At 40.3% G+C, this 15918-nt stretch overlaps 1 protein-coding gene across 3 annotated transcripts in view; it reads right to left on the minus strand.

The window, feature by feature from the left end:
• bcam (basal cell adhesion molecule (Lutheran blood group)) overlaps nucleotides 1–15918 on the minus strand; it is a 267906-nt gene that overhangs the window by 10189 nt on the left and 241799 nt on the right. For all 3 annotated transcript variants that reach the window (XM_061958778.1, XM_061958777.1, XM_061958776.1), the window contains 2 exons: nucleotides 5427–5568; nucleotides 377–476 (listed from right to left, as the gene is read on the minus strand). In XM_061958778.1, the coding sequence (XP_061814762.1) occupies nucleotides 377–476; nucleotides 5427–5568 (242 nt within the window). The remainder of the gene's footprint in view (nucleotides 1–376; nucleotides 477–5426; nucleotides 5569–15918) is intronic.

A 15918-nucleotide genomic window follows, 5' to 3' on the forward strand; every position in this document is an offset into this window, starting at 1 on the left:
ATAAAATAACAGAACAGCTTTTTATACCTGCTCCGGTTTTGATTTTATGACCCTTCAAAGACCCGCTGCGCTGATGCTGCTGCGCTGCTGTTTTTTTAAGATGGCTGCTTAAAAGCAGGAAGCACCAACATGCCCACACAATGCAGACAAGGTAGGTACACTAGACAAAAGTCTTGGGACACTTCAGACTAAAAGTAGACAAAAGTATTGGGACACTTAGGACTAGCACCTGCCAAATACGCGGGCCCGACCAATGCTGCTTGCAGCTTTAATTTTATTTGATTTTGCGCGTGGTATAGATTTGCCGTGCCCAGAGGACGCTTGAGCAGTGCGCAATTGCACAGGCGCGCACCTTAGAGGGAACGTTGTTGCTCACCTGTTCTGAGGGTGGCCTCTTGTTGAGGAGCCCGGCTTCTTCATGGGCCTTGTCGGTCTTCATCTCCACAACAATGTCATTGTTCACTTCTCCACTGGCCCTGCAGAGGGAGCCACACACACTCTAATTAAAAAGCACTCTTTACATACATTCCACTAGTAATAGAGCCTGTTTATGAGCAATAAAAAAAGCAATCATCTTTGTCAATTATTTACTCCGCTTTTGAAAGAAAAGGCTTGCTCAAATCTAATCTAATATATTCCCACCACTTCACTGAGAGAGCTTCGTTGAAAAGTGATAGGCTTTGCTACACATCTTAAAACAAAGCTGCCAACTATCCGTCAGTCAGCTGTGAGCTGTACATGTAACGATTTAGTTTTTCTTTAGTGAATATTCTAACGTAGCATGGTGTTAGCTGGTAAAATGTCGGCGTAATGTCAGCACCGTAACCTAAATGGCTGCCCGGGTGTTGCTGACGTTTGTGTCCCCACCCCTTAATGTTACGCAGTTTATGTGATGCATGGCATCTAACATGTAAACAAGTGCAGAGTTACAATGCACAAACCCCGTTTCCATATGAGTTGGGAAATTGTGTTAGATGTAAATATAAACGGAATACAATGATTTGCAAATCCTTTTCAACCCATATTCAGTTGATTGCACTACAAAGACAAGATATTTGATGTTCAAACTCATAAACTTTATTTTTTTTTGCAAATAATAATTAATTTAGAATTTCATGGCTGCAACACGTGCCAAAGGGAAAGGGCATGTTCACCACTGTGTTACATGGCCTTTCCTTTTAACAACACTCAGTAAACGTTCGGGAACTGAGAAGACACATTTTTGAAGCTTCTCAGGTGGAATTCTTTCCCATTCTTGCTTGAGTTGTTCAACAGTCCGGGGGTCTCCGTTGTGGTATTTTAGGCTTCATAATGCACCACACATTTTCAGGCAGGCCAGTCTAGTACCCGCACTCTTTTACTACGAAGCCACGTTGATGTAACACGTGGCTTGGCATTGTCTTGCTGAAATAAGCAGGGGCGTCCGTGGTAACGTTGCTTGGATGGCAACATATGTTGCTCCAAAACCTGTATGTACCTTTCAGCATTAATGGCGCCTTCACGGATGTGTAAGTTACCGTATTTTCCGCACTATTAGCCGCACCTAAAAACCACAAATTTACTCAAAAGCTGACAGTGCGGCTTTTAACCCGGTGCGCTTTATATATGGATAAATATTACGATTCATTTTCATAAAGTTTCGATCTCGCAACTTCGGTAAACAGCCGCCATCTTTTTTCCCGGTAGAACAGGAAGCGCTTCTTCTTCTACGCAAGCAACCGCCAAGGTAAGCACCCGCCCCCATAGAACAGGAAGCGCTTCTTCTTCTACTGTAAGCAACCACCCGCCCGCGTAGAAGAAGAAAAAAGCGCGCGGATATACCGTACGTTTCATTTCCTTTGTGTGTTTACATCTGTAAAGACCACAAAATGGCTCCTACTAAGCGTCAGGGATCCGGTTCATGAAAAGACGCAATCTCTCCATCCGCACACGGATTACTATTTCACAGCAACTGATATTCCTGTGAACCGCACTGTGGATACAACGGGAGCACGTACGGTGAATATTCGCACCACAGGGAATGAGAAGTCATCCTTCACTGTGGTTCTAGCTTGCCATGCTAACTTCCACCCATGGTGATATTCAAAAGGAAGACCTTGCCAAAAGAGACCTTTCCAGCCGGCGTCATCATAAAAGCTAACTCGAAGGGATGGATGAAGAAAAGATGAGCGAGTGGTTAAGGTAAGTTTAAGTTTACGCGAAGAGGCCGGGTGGCGTTTCTGGGTGTTGTTGATAAACGGTTTTCGCCTCGCATAGGAGAGTTTTAACTTGCACTTACAGACGTAGCGACGAACTGTAGTTACTGACAGTGTTTTTCTGAAGTTGTTCCTGAGCCCGTGTTGTGATATCCTTTACACACTGATGTCGCTTTTTGATGGCGTACAGCCTGAGGGATTGAAGGTCACGGGCCTTGCCTCTTACGTGCAGTGATATCGCCGGATCCTATGAACCTTTTGATGATATCACGGACCGTAGATGGTGAAATCCCTAAATTGCTTGCAATAGCGTGTTGAGAAATGTTGTCCTTAAACATTTGTTCACAACATCCTTGTTTGTGAATGACTGAGCATTTCATGGAAGCGGCTTTTATACCCAATCATGGCACCCACCTGTTCCCAATCAGCCTGTTCCAAATAAGTGTTTGACGAGCATCCATCAACTTTCTCAGTCTTTTTTGCCACTTGTGCCAGCTTTCTTTGGAATACAATCCAAATGAGCTGATATTTGCAAAAAATAACAAGGTTTTCCGGTTCGAACGTTAAGTATCTTGTCTTTGCAGTCTGTTCAATTGAATATAGGTTGAAAAGGATTTGCAAATCATTGTATTCTGTTTTTTATTTACCATTTACCAGAGGTGGGACCAAGTCATTGTTTTGCAAGTCACAAGTAAGTCTCAAGTCTTTGCCCTCAAGTCCGAGTCAAGTCCCGAGTCAAGACAGGCAAGCCCCGAGTCAAGTCCAAAGTCAACACTGGAAAGTCTCAAGTCAAGTCCTAAGTCCTGCATTTTGAGTTTCGAGTCCTTTCAAGTCCTTTTAACCACAGACTAATATATTAACACAGATTGTGTATGCTTTTCAAACGCTGTATTTATTTATTAAAACAAGTGCATTTTAAATTGCAGGAAAGGAAATTGTGCTGACATTGCACTTTATAATAGCACTATTAACCAGTCATTTTAAACATTAACTCATTCCTTTACAGAACAAACACATTGAAAAATAAAGTGCAAATGTACTTATTTGTACAAAAGTGTTAACATTGAAAAAACATGACATATACGTGAACATAACAAAAAAGTTGTACTTTTTATATGTCAGGGCCCTATGCTGCATTGCATTTGCAAAAGACCAAATTAGCCAAGAGTCTGTCAGTCATTTGTGCACGATGGGGGCGTAGTATGATGCCACCACGGCTGAAAACTCGCTCCACTGGAGCACTGGAGGCAGGCACTGCCAAGACTCTCATGGCCATTCGGAACAGTGAAGGAAGAGTCTTCATGTTCAATGCCCAGAACAAAAGGGGGGAGAGAGTTGTTTTGGGTTGGTGCACTACTTGTAAGTGTATCTTGTGTTTTTTATGTTGATTTAATTAAAAAAAGAAAGAAAAAAAAATTATTTCTTGTGCGGCCCGATACCAATCGATCCACGGACCAGTGGTTGGGGACCACTGAGGTAAACAACCAACAGTATGTCAGAAAGCTAGCTAAATCGGTACACATATTCATAATATAGTATACATTTTAACTGACCTTTATTTGACTATTTTTGTCTTTTTTTAGGTGGCTAAAATACGCGGTGCTGCTGACCGCCGTCTAACGTTACGTGTGATATATTGACTAACGTAACCCCGCTTAAAAAAAAATCATTGAACAAAAAGTATGAATAAGGTAGTGAACTGCAACAGATTCCCGTGTTTGCAGTGAGTTTACAGCCTCACTGATTTAACTACACAGCAAATAAAAGTCACGTTACTTAGCCAATAAACGTTATCTTACATTCAAAACTTACCGTTCTTTGTGCAACTTCAAATGCCGGACGAAGTTGGAAGTTGTTGCCTCTCCATCAGTCATTTTGGAACCGCATGTGTTGCATACTGCAAACCGTTTTGTGTTGACCACCTCGTAATTTTTATACCCAAACGAAATTATTTTAGGTATCATTTTTTGGTGGTTTGGACATGTCTTCTTCCTTGGTTGTCCTGCAATTTGATTGGATGAATGCTGTGTGATGAAAACAAAGTAGATCTAATTTGATTGGCTGTTGTACTGAGAGCACACCAGCTGACACACGCAACGCTGATAGACAAGTACACAATCCTATCTTGTCGATTGCATTGTACCATATGTCCCGGCAAGAAATCTGCGTTCAAAGAACTCCAGCTTTTTAGTGATTCCCAGAGCCCAAAAAAAGTCTGCGGGCTATAGAGCGTTTTCTATTCGGGCTCCAGTACTATGGAATGCCCTCCCGGTAACAATTAGAGATGCTACCTCAGTAGAAGCATTTAAGTCCCATCTTAAAACTCATTTGTATACTCTAGCCTTTAAATAGCCCCCCCTGTTAGACCAGTTGATCTGCCGTTTCTTTTCTTTTCTCCTCTGCTCCCCTTTTCCTTGAGGGGGGGGGGGGCACAGGTCCGGTGGCCATGGATGAAGTGCTGGCTGTCCAGAGTCGGGACCCGGGGTGGACCGCTCGCCTGTGCATCGGCTGGGAAAATCTCTACGCTGCTGACCCGTCTCCGCTCGGGATGGTGTCCTGCTGGCCCCACTATGGACTGGACTCTAACTATTATGTTGGATCCACTATGGACTGGACTCTCACAATATTATGTCAGACCCACTCGACATCCATTGCTTTCGGTCACCCCTAGAGGGTGGGGGTTACCCACATATGCGGTCCTCTCCAAGGTTTCTCATAGTCATTCACATCGACGTCCCACTGGGGTGAGTTTTTCCTTGCCCGTATGTGGGCTTTGTACCGAGGATGTCGTTGTGGCTTGTGCAGCCCTTTGAGACACTTGTGATTTAGGGCTATATAAATAAAGATTGATTGATTGATTGAATGAAAAATACGGAGCGCTCCCGAATAACTTTTTCATCTTTGGGGTTTTGGGGAAAGTAGCAAGTCATGTCAATTCAAAAGGCTCAAGTCCAAGTGAAGTCACAAGTCATTGATGTTAAAGTCTAAGTCGAGTTGCAAGTCTTTTTTGCATTTTGTCAAGTCGAGTCTAAAGTCATCAAATTCATGACTCGAGTCTGACTCGAGTCCAAGTCATGTGACTCGAGTCCACACCTCTGCCGTTTACACAACGTGCCAACTTTACTGGTTTTGGGTTTTTGTATTTTCCGGATGTGATATTTCTACCATGAGCGCGTACTTCCCATAGATATAAAAAAAACTGGGTCAAAAAAGAGACGGACAGACACTCACACTTCCATCTTGTCCTTCTTGCCGCAGGGCAGCTTGCTCCTCTTGTTCAGGCAGTAGATGAGGGCCACGAGCAGCAGAAGCAGCAGCACACACACCACCACGGCTATCACCACCCCGCTGGAACCGCCCTGCTGCTGGTCGGCTACGGCGCCGCAATGACGGGGTTTGGGTGTGTGGAGGGATGAATGGATGATGGGAGGGGGGGGGGTGGAAGGGGGAATTTGGAGGAGATGGGTTGTATTGATTTCGGAAGAAGGATGGGAGTATGATTCGTATGGGGTTGAGGAGGATAATATTTTGGAGGGGGAACAATGTGGAGGATGGGGGGGAGGGGAGGGAGGGGAGGGCATGGGTCCAAACGGGGGAAGGGGGGGGGAAGAGGAAGTGGGATGTGAAGTTAGTCTCAAATGCAAACGACTGAAATGTGATGGGACCCAAATAAAGGGGGCCTGCATATTCACAACAACAATGAAGCTGCTGACCAGCCAGGACATAACGATGACATCACCCAAAACCCCCCCCCACCTTGACCCCGCCCACACTTGTGTTACTGAACTTGTGCAGCGGGACGCGTTCAAACATTCCTCGTTTTTAAAACCTCTAAAGCACGGGTCCCTAAACTACGGATGCGGCCCCCCCAGCGTCCAAAATTCGGACCGCGGGAAGTCCCAAGTAAAAAAAAAAAAAAAATTTTTTTTTTTTTTTTTGTATTATTATTATTATTTTTTTAATTTGTCCTTACTAGTCCATTTTCTACCGTCTCCTAGCCACTCAGGCAAATCATATTGTCTAAAAATGCATTTTACCATGGATAACGTGACATGCAGCAAGTGCGCTCTTTAAGTCAATTAGTGCGCGAGGAATATATATGTATGAATACATAAATATATATGTATATATATACACACACATATAGACACATATACATATATATACACATATACATATATATATATATATATATATATATATATACATACATATATACACATATACATATATACACATACACATATATATATATACATGGACATATACATATACATATATACACACATATATATACACATTTACATATATAGGTGGTGGTCGGAGGGGCCGTTGGCGCAAATTGCAGCCACGCTTCTGTCAGTCTACCCCAGGGCAGCTGTGGCTATGAAAGTAGCTTACCACCACCAGGTGTGAATGAATCATGGGTTCCACATGTAAAGCGACTTTGGGTACTTAGAAAAGCGCTATATAAATCCCAGTTATTATATATATATATATACATATATACACACACACATATAATATATATATATATATATATATATATATATATATATATATATATATATATATGTGTGGGAAAAAAAATCACAAGACTACTTCATCTCTACAGGCCTGTTTCATGAGGGGTTCCCTCAATCATCAGGAGAAAAAAAAAAAATCTCCTGATGATTGAGGGAACCCCTCATGAAACAGGCCTGTAGAGATGAAGTAGTCTTGTGATTTTTTTCCCACACATACATATATTGCGCTCTACTACGGTATCGAGCACTATTTTTTGGATAAACTTATTAAGACATATATATATATATATATATATATATATATATATATATATATATATATATATATATATATATATATATATACAGTATATATATATATATATATATATACCAAAGACATGCACCTGGGGATAAGTTGATTGGCAACACTAAATTGGCCCTAGTGTGTGAATGTGAGTGTGAATGTTGTCTGTCTATCTGTGTTGGCCCTGCGATGAGGTGGCGACTTGTCCAGGGTGTACCCCGCCTTCCGCCCGATTGTAGCTGAGATAGGCTCCAGCGCCCCCCGCGACCCCAAAAGGGAATAAGCGGTAGAAAATGGATGGATATGTATGTGTGGGAAAAAATCACAAGACTACTTCATCTCTACAGGCCTGTTTCATGAGGGGTTCCCTCAATCATCAGGAGAAAAAAAAAAAAAGAAAAAAAAAATCTCCTGATGATTGAGGGAACCCCTCGTGAAACAGGCCTGTAGAGATGAAGTAGTCTTGTGATTTGTTTTCCCACACATACATATATTGCGCTCTACTACGGTATCGAGCACTATTTTTTGGATAAACTTATTAAGACATATATATATATATATATATATATATATATATATATATATATATATATATATATATATATATATATATATATATATATATATATATATCGCGCGGCCCCCAGCCAAATTGTTTTACCCCAATGCAGCCCCGGAGTCAAAAAGTTTGGGGACCCCTGCTCTAAAGGCTTGGTTGGCCACATGCGTGGACAGCACCTTTTTAGCTCTTATTTCCAAAATTGTGTACACTACTGAATTGGGGTCTTACGGTCGCTTATGTGGACACTTATACTGCCATCTGGTGGTGTCAGAAGAGTATAACATACAATGGAATGTGGCAAAAAAAAAAGTGTACAAATAAGAATTAGCATGTCACTAAACATGAAGTACACGTTTGTGTACTTATGGACTAAGTACATCATATTAAAAGATGATTCTTAGTTTTTACTCTAATTAGGGTCCAATAAGCCCAAATAGCAAAGAGAAATAAAAAAAAGCATGTAAACAGACAGTTTAAAAATAAAAATATTTCACAGGTCAATTTCCTGCCATAGCGTGCGCGTTAACGACAACGAGAATGGTGGAGTGAAGCGCTATTTTGTGTATAGAGTACTTACTATTAATTACATACGTCAATTGGTAAACTCGATCCTACACTGACAAATAATTCACATTGTGCATAATAACCAAAATGACGTGCTTATTGTGTTTCTTTACAAAGTTATATTGCCATCTAGTGGCCTGACATACATATAACGTATGAACAGAGGACTGTACTAATTTTTTTCATATTAGCTTGCATATTACCATATTTAGTCATTTTTGCAGATGTGCGTAAATTGTTTCGAGGGTGTTTTAACTGTAATTTGCAGGAAAAAAAAACTTTTAGTAGTTCACTGTATTCTCTTCTTCTGTGTAGTATGTGCAGTCTTAATAACCTTTGTATCAATCTAGCCTCTGTTTGCTAATTACCGTATTTTTCGGATTATAAATCGCTCCGGAGTATAAGTCGCACCGGCCGAAAACGCATAATAAAGAAGGAAAAAAAAAATATATAAGTTGCACTGGAGTATAAGTCGCATTTTTGGGGGAAATTGTATTTATTTTCTGATGCATATTTCACTACTTCCAGCTTGTAACCTGCAGTATATGATTTCCTTTTCGGTGTCATTTTTGTTCAGCCCTTCTCAGTTTTTATAAGTTACCGCCAATGTTGAAATGATAAATTTTCATAGGTACGGAAGTAGTAGCAGGTAGCATCTTTTTTTTTTTCACAATTGCTCCCATGAAATCTTATATGCCTAGTCTCTTACATAAATGAGATAAATATTATTTGATTTTTTACGGTAATGTGTTAATAATTTCACACATAAATCGCTCCAGAGTATAAATCGTGATTTATAATCCGAAAAATTCGGCAATCTAAATTGTTCAGCGGGCCTCATTTTCAGAAAGCCCCCTTTAATTCTATTCTTATTCTTTTGTACATTATGTCAATGCAAAGCTAAAGAATATGGCTAACGCAGGCATTAATTAAACCTAAACACAAGCAATTCTGTATGTTTACATTAGTCAAAGATCCTCTTTATGTCATGAGTTATCTGCTGTTTTAGATATTTTTTAAATGCATAACGTATTTTTTCGGAATATAAGTCGCAGTTTTTTTCATAGTTTGGCCGGGGGTGCGACTTATACTCAGGAGCGACTTATGTGTGAAATTATTAACACATTAGCGTAAAATATCAAATAATATAATTTATCTCATTCACGTAAGAGACTAGACGTATAAGATTTCATGGGATTTAGTGATTAGGAGTGAGAGATTGTTTGGTAAACGTATAGCATGTTCTATATGTTATAGTTATTTGAATGACTCTTACCATAATATGTTACGTTAACATACCAGTTGGTTATTTATGCCTCATATAACGTACACTTATTCAGCCTGTTGTTCACTATTCTTTATTTATTTTAAATTGCCTTTCAAATGTCTATTTTTGGTGTTGGGTTTTATCAAATAAATTTCCCCCAAAAATGCGACTTATACTCCAGTGCGACTTAAAAATGTTTTTTTCCCCTTATTTATTATGCATTTTCGGCCAGTGCGACTTATACTCCGGAGCGACTTATACTCCGAAAAATACGGTATCTTAATGCTTTTTGGCCTAACGCATACTTGCCAACCTTGAGACCTCCGATTTCGGGATGTGGGGGGTGGGGAGGGGGCGTGGTCGGGGCGGGGGGTGTGGTTAAGAGGGGAGGAGTACATTTACAGCTAGAATTCACCAAGTCAAGTATTTCATATATATATATATATATATATATATATATATATATATATATATATATATATATGTATGTGTGGGAAAAAAAATCACAAGACTATTTCATCTCTACAGGCCTGTTTTATGAGGGGGGGTTCCCTCAATCATCAGGAGATTTTTTTTGATTGAGGGAACCCCCCCTCATAAAACAGGCCTGTAGAGATGAAATAGTCTTGTGATTTTTTTTCCCCACACATACATATATTGCGCTCTACTACGGTATCGAGCACTATTTTTTGGATAACCTTATTAAGACATATATATATATATATATATATATATATATATATATATATATATATATATATATATATACATATATATATATATATATATATATATATATATATATATATATACACGAAATACTCAAGTATTTTATATATATATATGAAATACTTGACTTTAAGTGAATCCTAGCTATAGATATATATTTATTTTATTTTATATATATATATATATATATATATATATATACATATATATATATATATATATATATAGTATATATATGTATATATATATAGTATAGCAGTTGTGCACTGCACTCTCTAAAAGCCGTAGATGTTATTGTCACATATGCATGTACAGTAGATGGCAGTATTGTCCTGTTTAAGAGTGTCACAACATTGCTGTTTACGGCAGACAAACTGCTTTACGGTAGACGAAAACGTGACTGCTGTTGTTGTGTGTTGTTACCGCGCTGGGAGGACGTTAATGAAACTGCCTAACAATAAACCCACATAAGAAACCAAGAACTCGCCCTCCATCATTCTACAGTTATAACGTCATTGGGCAGGCACGCTGTTTATATTGTGGGAAAGCGGACGTGAAAACAGGCTGTCGACACGTCACTCAGGTCCCCATGGAGCTGGAGGGGGCGTGGCCTCCAGCTCCGCCTGAATTTCGGGAGATTTTCGGGAGAAAATTTGTCCCGGGAGGTTTTCGGGAGAGGCGCTGAATTTCGGGAGTCTCCCGGAAAATCCTGGAGGGTTGGCAAGTATGGCCTAACGTCAACATGACAACTTATGTTTTTGTAATTAAAAACTGAAAACATTATCTCATGTTTTCAGATTTTATTTAATATGAGAAAACGAAGTTAATATTTAGTAATTACGAATTTTGGTAAAAAAAAAGTCTTGTAGCCACATGTGCATGCAAGGCCAACTATACATTCTCAATGTTTCCTGGCCTCTGTAAGTGGGCGCTAATTGTAAAGATAATGTTGTATTGTACATCTACATGTTTTGCACATATATATGTATATATATATATATATATATATAGTCAAGGTTACTGTGATTTATCCGTTATACAGTGCTTAAAATATACGTTAGGTCATGAAAAAACACAGAGGCTATTTCATCCCTACAAGCCTGTTTCGCAGGTTTATTATTATAAACTCTCCTGAAGAGCAGGGAAACCCGCGAAACAGGCTTGTAGGGATGAAATAGCCTCTGTGTTTTTTTAAAGCGCGACCAAATCAGCGGTGGTAGCCTTCTCTTTTAAGGTGAACCGTAATTTGTCGCTGTGCAATGAAACTCATGCAAGCATCTCCAAATTCTGTGAGTTTTTGTTTTCTTCGTCCTTCCGTTCAAAAACAAACCAACTTTCACGACATTTAGAGATACAAGTTGAGCGATGTTTATGTTTAAGGGGAATTGCGCTTTTATTTGAATTCTGCCTATCATTCACAATCCTTATGAGAGACAAACCCGCATACCGACTTGTAAACAAACGTAAATACAAGTCAGCTAACAGTGGAGATAATTGGATTTGCCATAAAACACATCCAAAAAGCGCAAACTATACTCATTTACATTTCGTGACCTGAATATTAACCAAGTATTAGCGATATGTTATAAGAAGCGCTAACATTAAGGATCTACTACAGGCCTACAAATTTTTTTTTTATCAACGACTGGACAAAAAAAGCCTTGAACAAGTGATTGAGTCATTTTGTCCTGTCGGAACTTGTGATCCAGACAAGCAGCTACAATGGTAGAAATTCCAGCACGTAAGGTTCATCACATAAGTAGACATTGTGCATAAATATATTAAGTTTGTTTTGTATTAAAATTGCTGATTTTGTGACGTCTTTTATATTCGTGGTTGTGTTGTTTTTTTGTCTGAGAGTAACTATGGCAATCAAAGTTTGTTTAATACACCAGTAGAGGGCGAAAACGCTACACCTTAGGTTTAATTGTGTTGAGCTGTTCATTGTGCGCAACGTCTGATGTTGTTTAATTTCTATATTCGTTAACGTCTGTAGTTTATTGTGTGAATGTATCGACACTAAACTTATGATTTAATTTATGTAAATTGCACGAAACATTATTTATGTACAATACACAACGGACGTTATACTTATGTTTATATTTTCAGCCTTACAAATTATGTGATATTCCCTGCATCTACTTTGTTTTAGCAATCAAGAATAGATCTGCCCGGAGTTCCTTAAGGCTCTGGATGTTGTGGGGCTGTCTTGGTTGACAAGACTCTGCAACATCGCGTGGATATCGGGGGCGGTACCTCTGGATTGGCAGACCGGGGTGGTGGTTCCTCTCTTTAAGAAGGGGAACCGGAGGGTGTGTTCTAACTATCGTGGGATCACACTCCTCAGCCTTCCCGGTAAGGTCTATTCAGGTGTACTGGAGAGGAGGCTACGCCGGATAGTCGAACCTCGGATTCAGGAGGAACAGTGTGGTTTTCGTCCTGGTCGTGGAACTGTGGACCAGCTCTATACTCTCGGCAGGGTCCTTGAGGGTGCATGGGAGTTTGCCCAACCAGTCTACATGTGCTTTGTGGACTTGGAGAAGGCATTCGACCGTGTACCCCGGGAAGTCCTGTGGGGAGTGCTCAGAGAGTATGGGGTAACGGACTGTCTTATTGTGGCGGTTCGCTCCCTGTATAATCGGTGTCAGAGCTTGGTCCGCATTGCCGGCAGTAAGTCGGACACGTTTCCAGTGAGGGTTGGACTCCGCCAGGGCTGCCCTTTGTCACCGATTCTGTTCATAACCTTTATGAACAGAATTTCTAGGCGCAGTCAGGGCGTTGAGGGTATCTGGTTTGGTGGCTGCAGGATTAGGTCTCTGCTTTTTGCAGATGATGTGGTCCTGATGGCTTCATCTGGCCAAGATCTTCAGCTCTCACTGGATCGGTTCGCAGCCGAGTGTGAAGCGACTGGGATGGGAATCAGCACCTCCAAATCCGAGTCCATGGTTCTCGCCCGGAAAAGGGTGGAGTGCCATCTCCGGGTTGGGGAGGAGATCTTGCCCCAAGTGGAGGAGTTCAAGTACCTCGGAGTCTTGTTCACGAGTGAGGGAAGAGTGGATCGTGAGATCGACAGGCGGATCGGTGCGGCATCTTCAGTAATGCGGACGCTGTATCGATCCGTTGCGGTGAAGAAGGAGCTGAGCCAGAAGGCAAAGCTCTCGATTTACCGGTCGATCTACGTTCCCATCCTCACCTATGGTCATGAGCTTTGGGTTATGACCGAAAGGACAAGATCACGGGTACAAGCGGCCGAAATGAGTTTCCTCCGCCGGGTGGCGGGGCTCTCCCTTAGAGATAGGGTGAGAAGCTCTGTCATCCGGGGGGAGCTCAAAGTAAAGCCGCTGCTCCTCCATATCGAGAGGAGCCAGATGAGGTGGTTCGGGCATCTGGTCAGGATGCCACCTCCCTCGGAGGTGTTTCGGGCACGTCCGACCGGTAGGAGGCCACGGGGAAGACCCAGGACACGTTGGGAAGACTATGTCTCCCGGCTGGCCTGGGAACGCCTCGGGATCCCCCGGGAGGAGCTGGACGAAGTGGCTGGGGAGAGGGAAGTCTTGGCTTCCCTGCTTAGGCTGCTGCCCCCGCGACCCGACCTCGGATAAGCGGAAGAAGATGGATGGATGGATGGATGGATGGAATATTTCAGTTGTTTTTATCCTTCTTTGTGGAGACATTGTCGATTGTCATGTCATGTTCGGATGTACATTGTGGACGCCGTCTTTGCTCCACAGTAAGTCTTTGCTGTCGTCCAGCATTCTGTTTTTGTTTACTTTGTAGCCAGTTCAGTTTTAGTTTCGTTCTGCATAGCCTTCCCTAAGCTTCAATGCCTTTTCTTAGGGGCACTCACCTTTTGTTTATTTTTGGTTTAAGCATTAGACACCTTTTTACCTGCACACTGCCTCCCGCTGTTTCCGACATCTACAAAGCAATTAGTTGATTACCCGCTGCCACCTACTGATATGGAAGAGTATTACACGGTTACTCTGCCGAGCTCTCGACAGCGCCGACACTCAACAACAACACATCATTCGCCGACTATAATTACTGGTTTGGAAAAAATATTTTTAACCCAAATATTAACATCACATCTTTCCCCCTATGAAGAAATAATGTTAACTCAATAAAGTGTATTTCTTTTTTTTAGCTTTAACTTTTCATTTTTTTAGCATTGGAACCACATTTGCAAACAACTTTTCTCTTCATAGAATTTTCTTTCCATAAAGAAATAAAGTGCAACAATGTCAAAGCATCATAACAAACAGTTATGTTCCAATAGCAGCAGAAGTGCACTTTTTGGAGAGCTGTATTATTTTCAGTTTTGTGCCCAAGGGACTGATTTTATTTAACACTATATTATTATTTATACACCTATAGTGATCACAGAGACAAGGTTGTTTTTGTGTTACTGTATATATTTGTTTTTCTGAAAAATCCCACTTAATATACTTTGGGTAACAACAGTCAATATTTATTTATTTTATTTTATTTTTTTAGGGGGGGTAACAGTCAATATTTATTTATTTATTATTATATTTTTTCTTATATAATAAAAGTGAGCTTTTGTTAAACCGAATATTGTGTGTTTTTTTTCCATATAGAACAACCTATCTGGACTCGATAAGAGAATCGATAAGGAATCGGTTCGATACGAGGATTCGATAATAGGCTCGAACTCGATAATTTTTTTTATCAAACATCATCCCTAATCTGAGTTTTGTGCCCAAGGGACTGATTTTATTTAACACTATATTATTATTTATACACCCATAGTGACCACAGAGACAAGGTTGTTTTTGTGTTACTGTATATGTTTGTTTTTCTGAAAAATCCCACTTAATATACTTTGGGTAACAACAGTCAATATTTATTTATTTTATTTTATTTTTTTAGGGGGGGTAACAGTCAATATTTATTTATTTATTATTATATTTTTTCTTATATAATAAAAGTGAGCTTTTGTTAAACCGAATATTGTGTGTTTTTTTCCATATACACTCTTAGAAATAAGGGTTCTAAAAGGGTTCTTCTACAAGGGCTGAGGTTCTAACTGGAACCATTTGCTTCTGAAAAACCCTTTCCCGAAGAAAGGGTTTTTCAAGGGTTCTTGGTAACGCTAATGGTTCCAGTAAGAACCATTTTGATCCAGAGAACCCTTTAAAACCCCTTTTCTGAATAATTGGTTTTAAAAGGGTTCTCACTAACACTAAGGGTTCCAGTAAGAACTATTTTGATCCAGAGAACCGTTTTTGGAAGAAAGAGTTCTTCAGGGATTGTTGAAAGCATGGGTAAGATCCTGTGTCACCAGGGACATACTTCCTGATAACATGGTGCCTATCTTTAAATAAATGTTTTTCTCATTCAAATGTTTTGAATGTTTGTTCAATGTCAACATGATAAATGACCACAATATAATATGAACTAAACTGATCTGTAGAATACAACATGGTTCTTTATAGAACCCTCAGAAGACAAGACGGTTATCGGTGAAAACCTTTGAAAAGGGATGTTTTTAGAACCCCCTGTGTCAGATCTAGATGAAACCCTTGAAACATGAAAGAGTTCTTTGTGGAACTCCCTGTGTGGGTTCTAGATGAAACCCTTGAAACATGAAAGGGTTCTTAGTGGAACTCCCTGCATAGGTTCTAGATGAAACCCTTGACAAACGAAAGGGTTCTTAGTGGAACTCCCTGTGTGGGTTCTAGATGAAACCCTTGAAATACGAAAGGGTTCTTAGTGGAACTCCCTGCGTGGGTTCTAGATGAAAGTCTTGAAATACAAAAGGGTTCTTA

The sequence above is a fragment of the Nerophis lumbriciformis genome, linkage group LG04, assembly GCF_033978685.3.
Source record: "Nerophis lumbriciformis linkage group LG04, RoL_Nlum_v2.1, whole genome shotgun sequence".
Taxonomy (NCBI): domain Eukaryota; kingdom Metazoa; phylum Chordata; class Actinopteri; order Syngnathiformes; family Syngnathidae; genus Nerophis; species Nerophis lumbriciformis.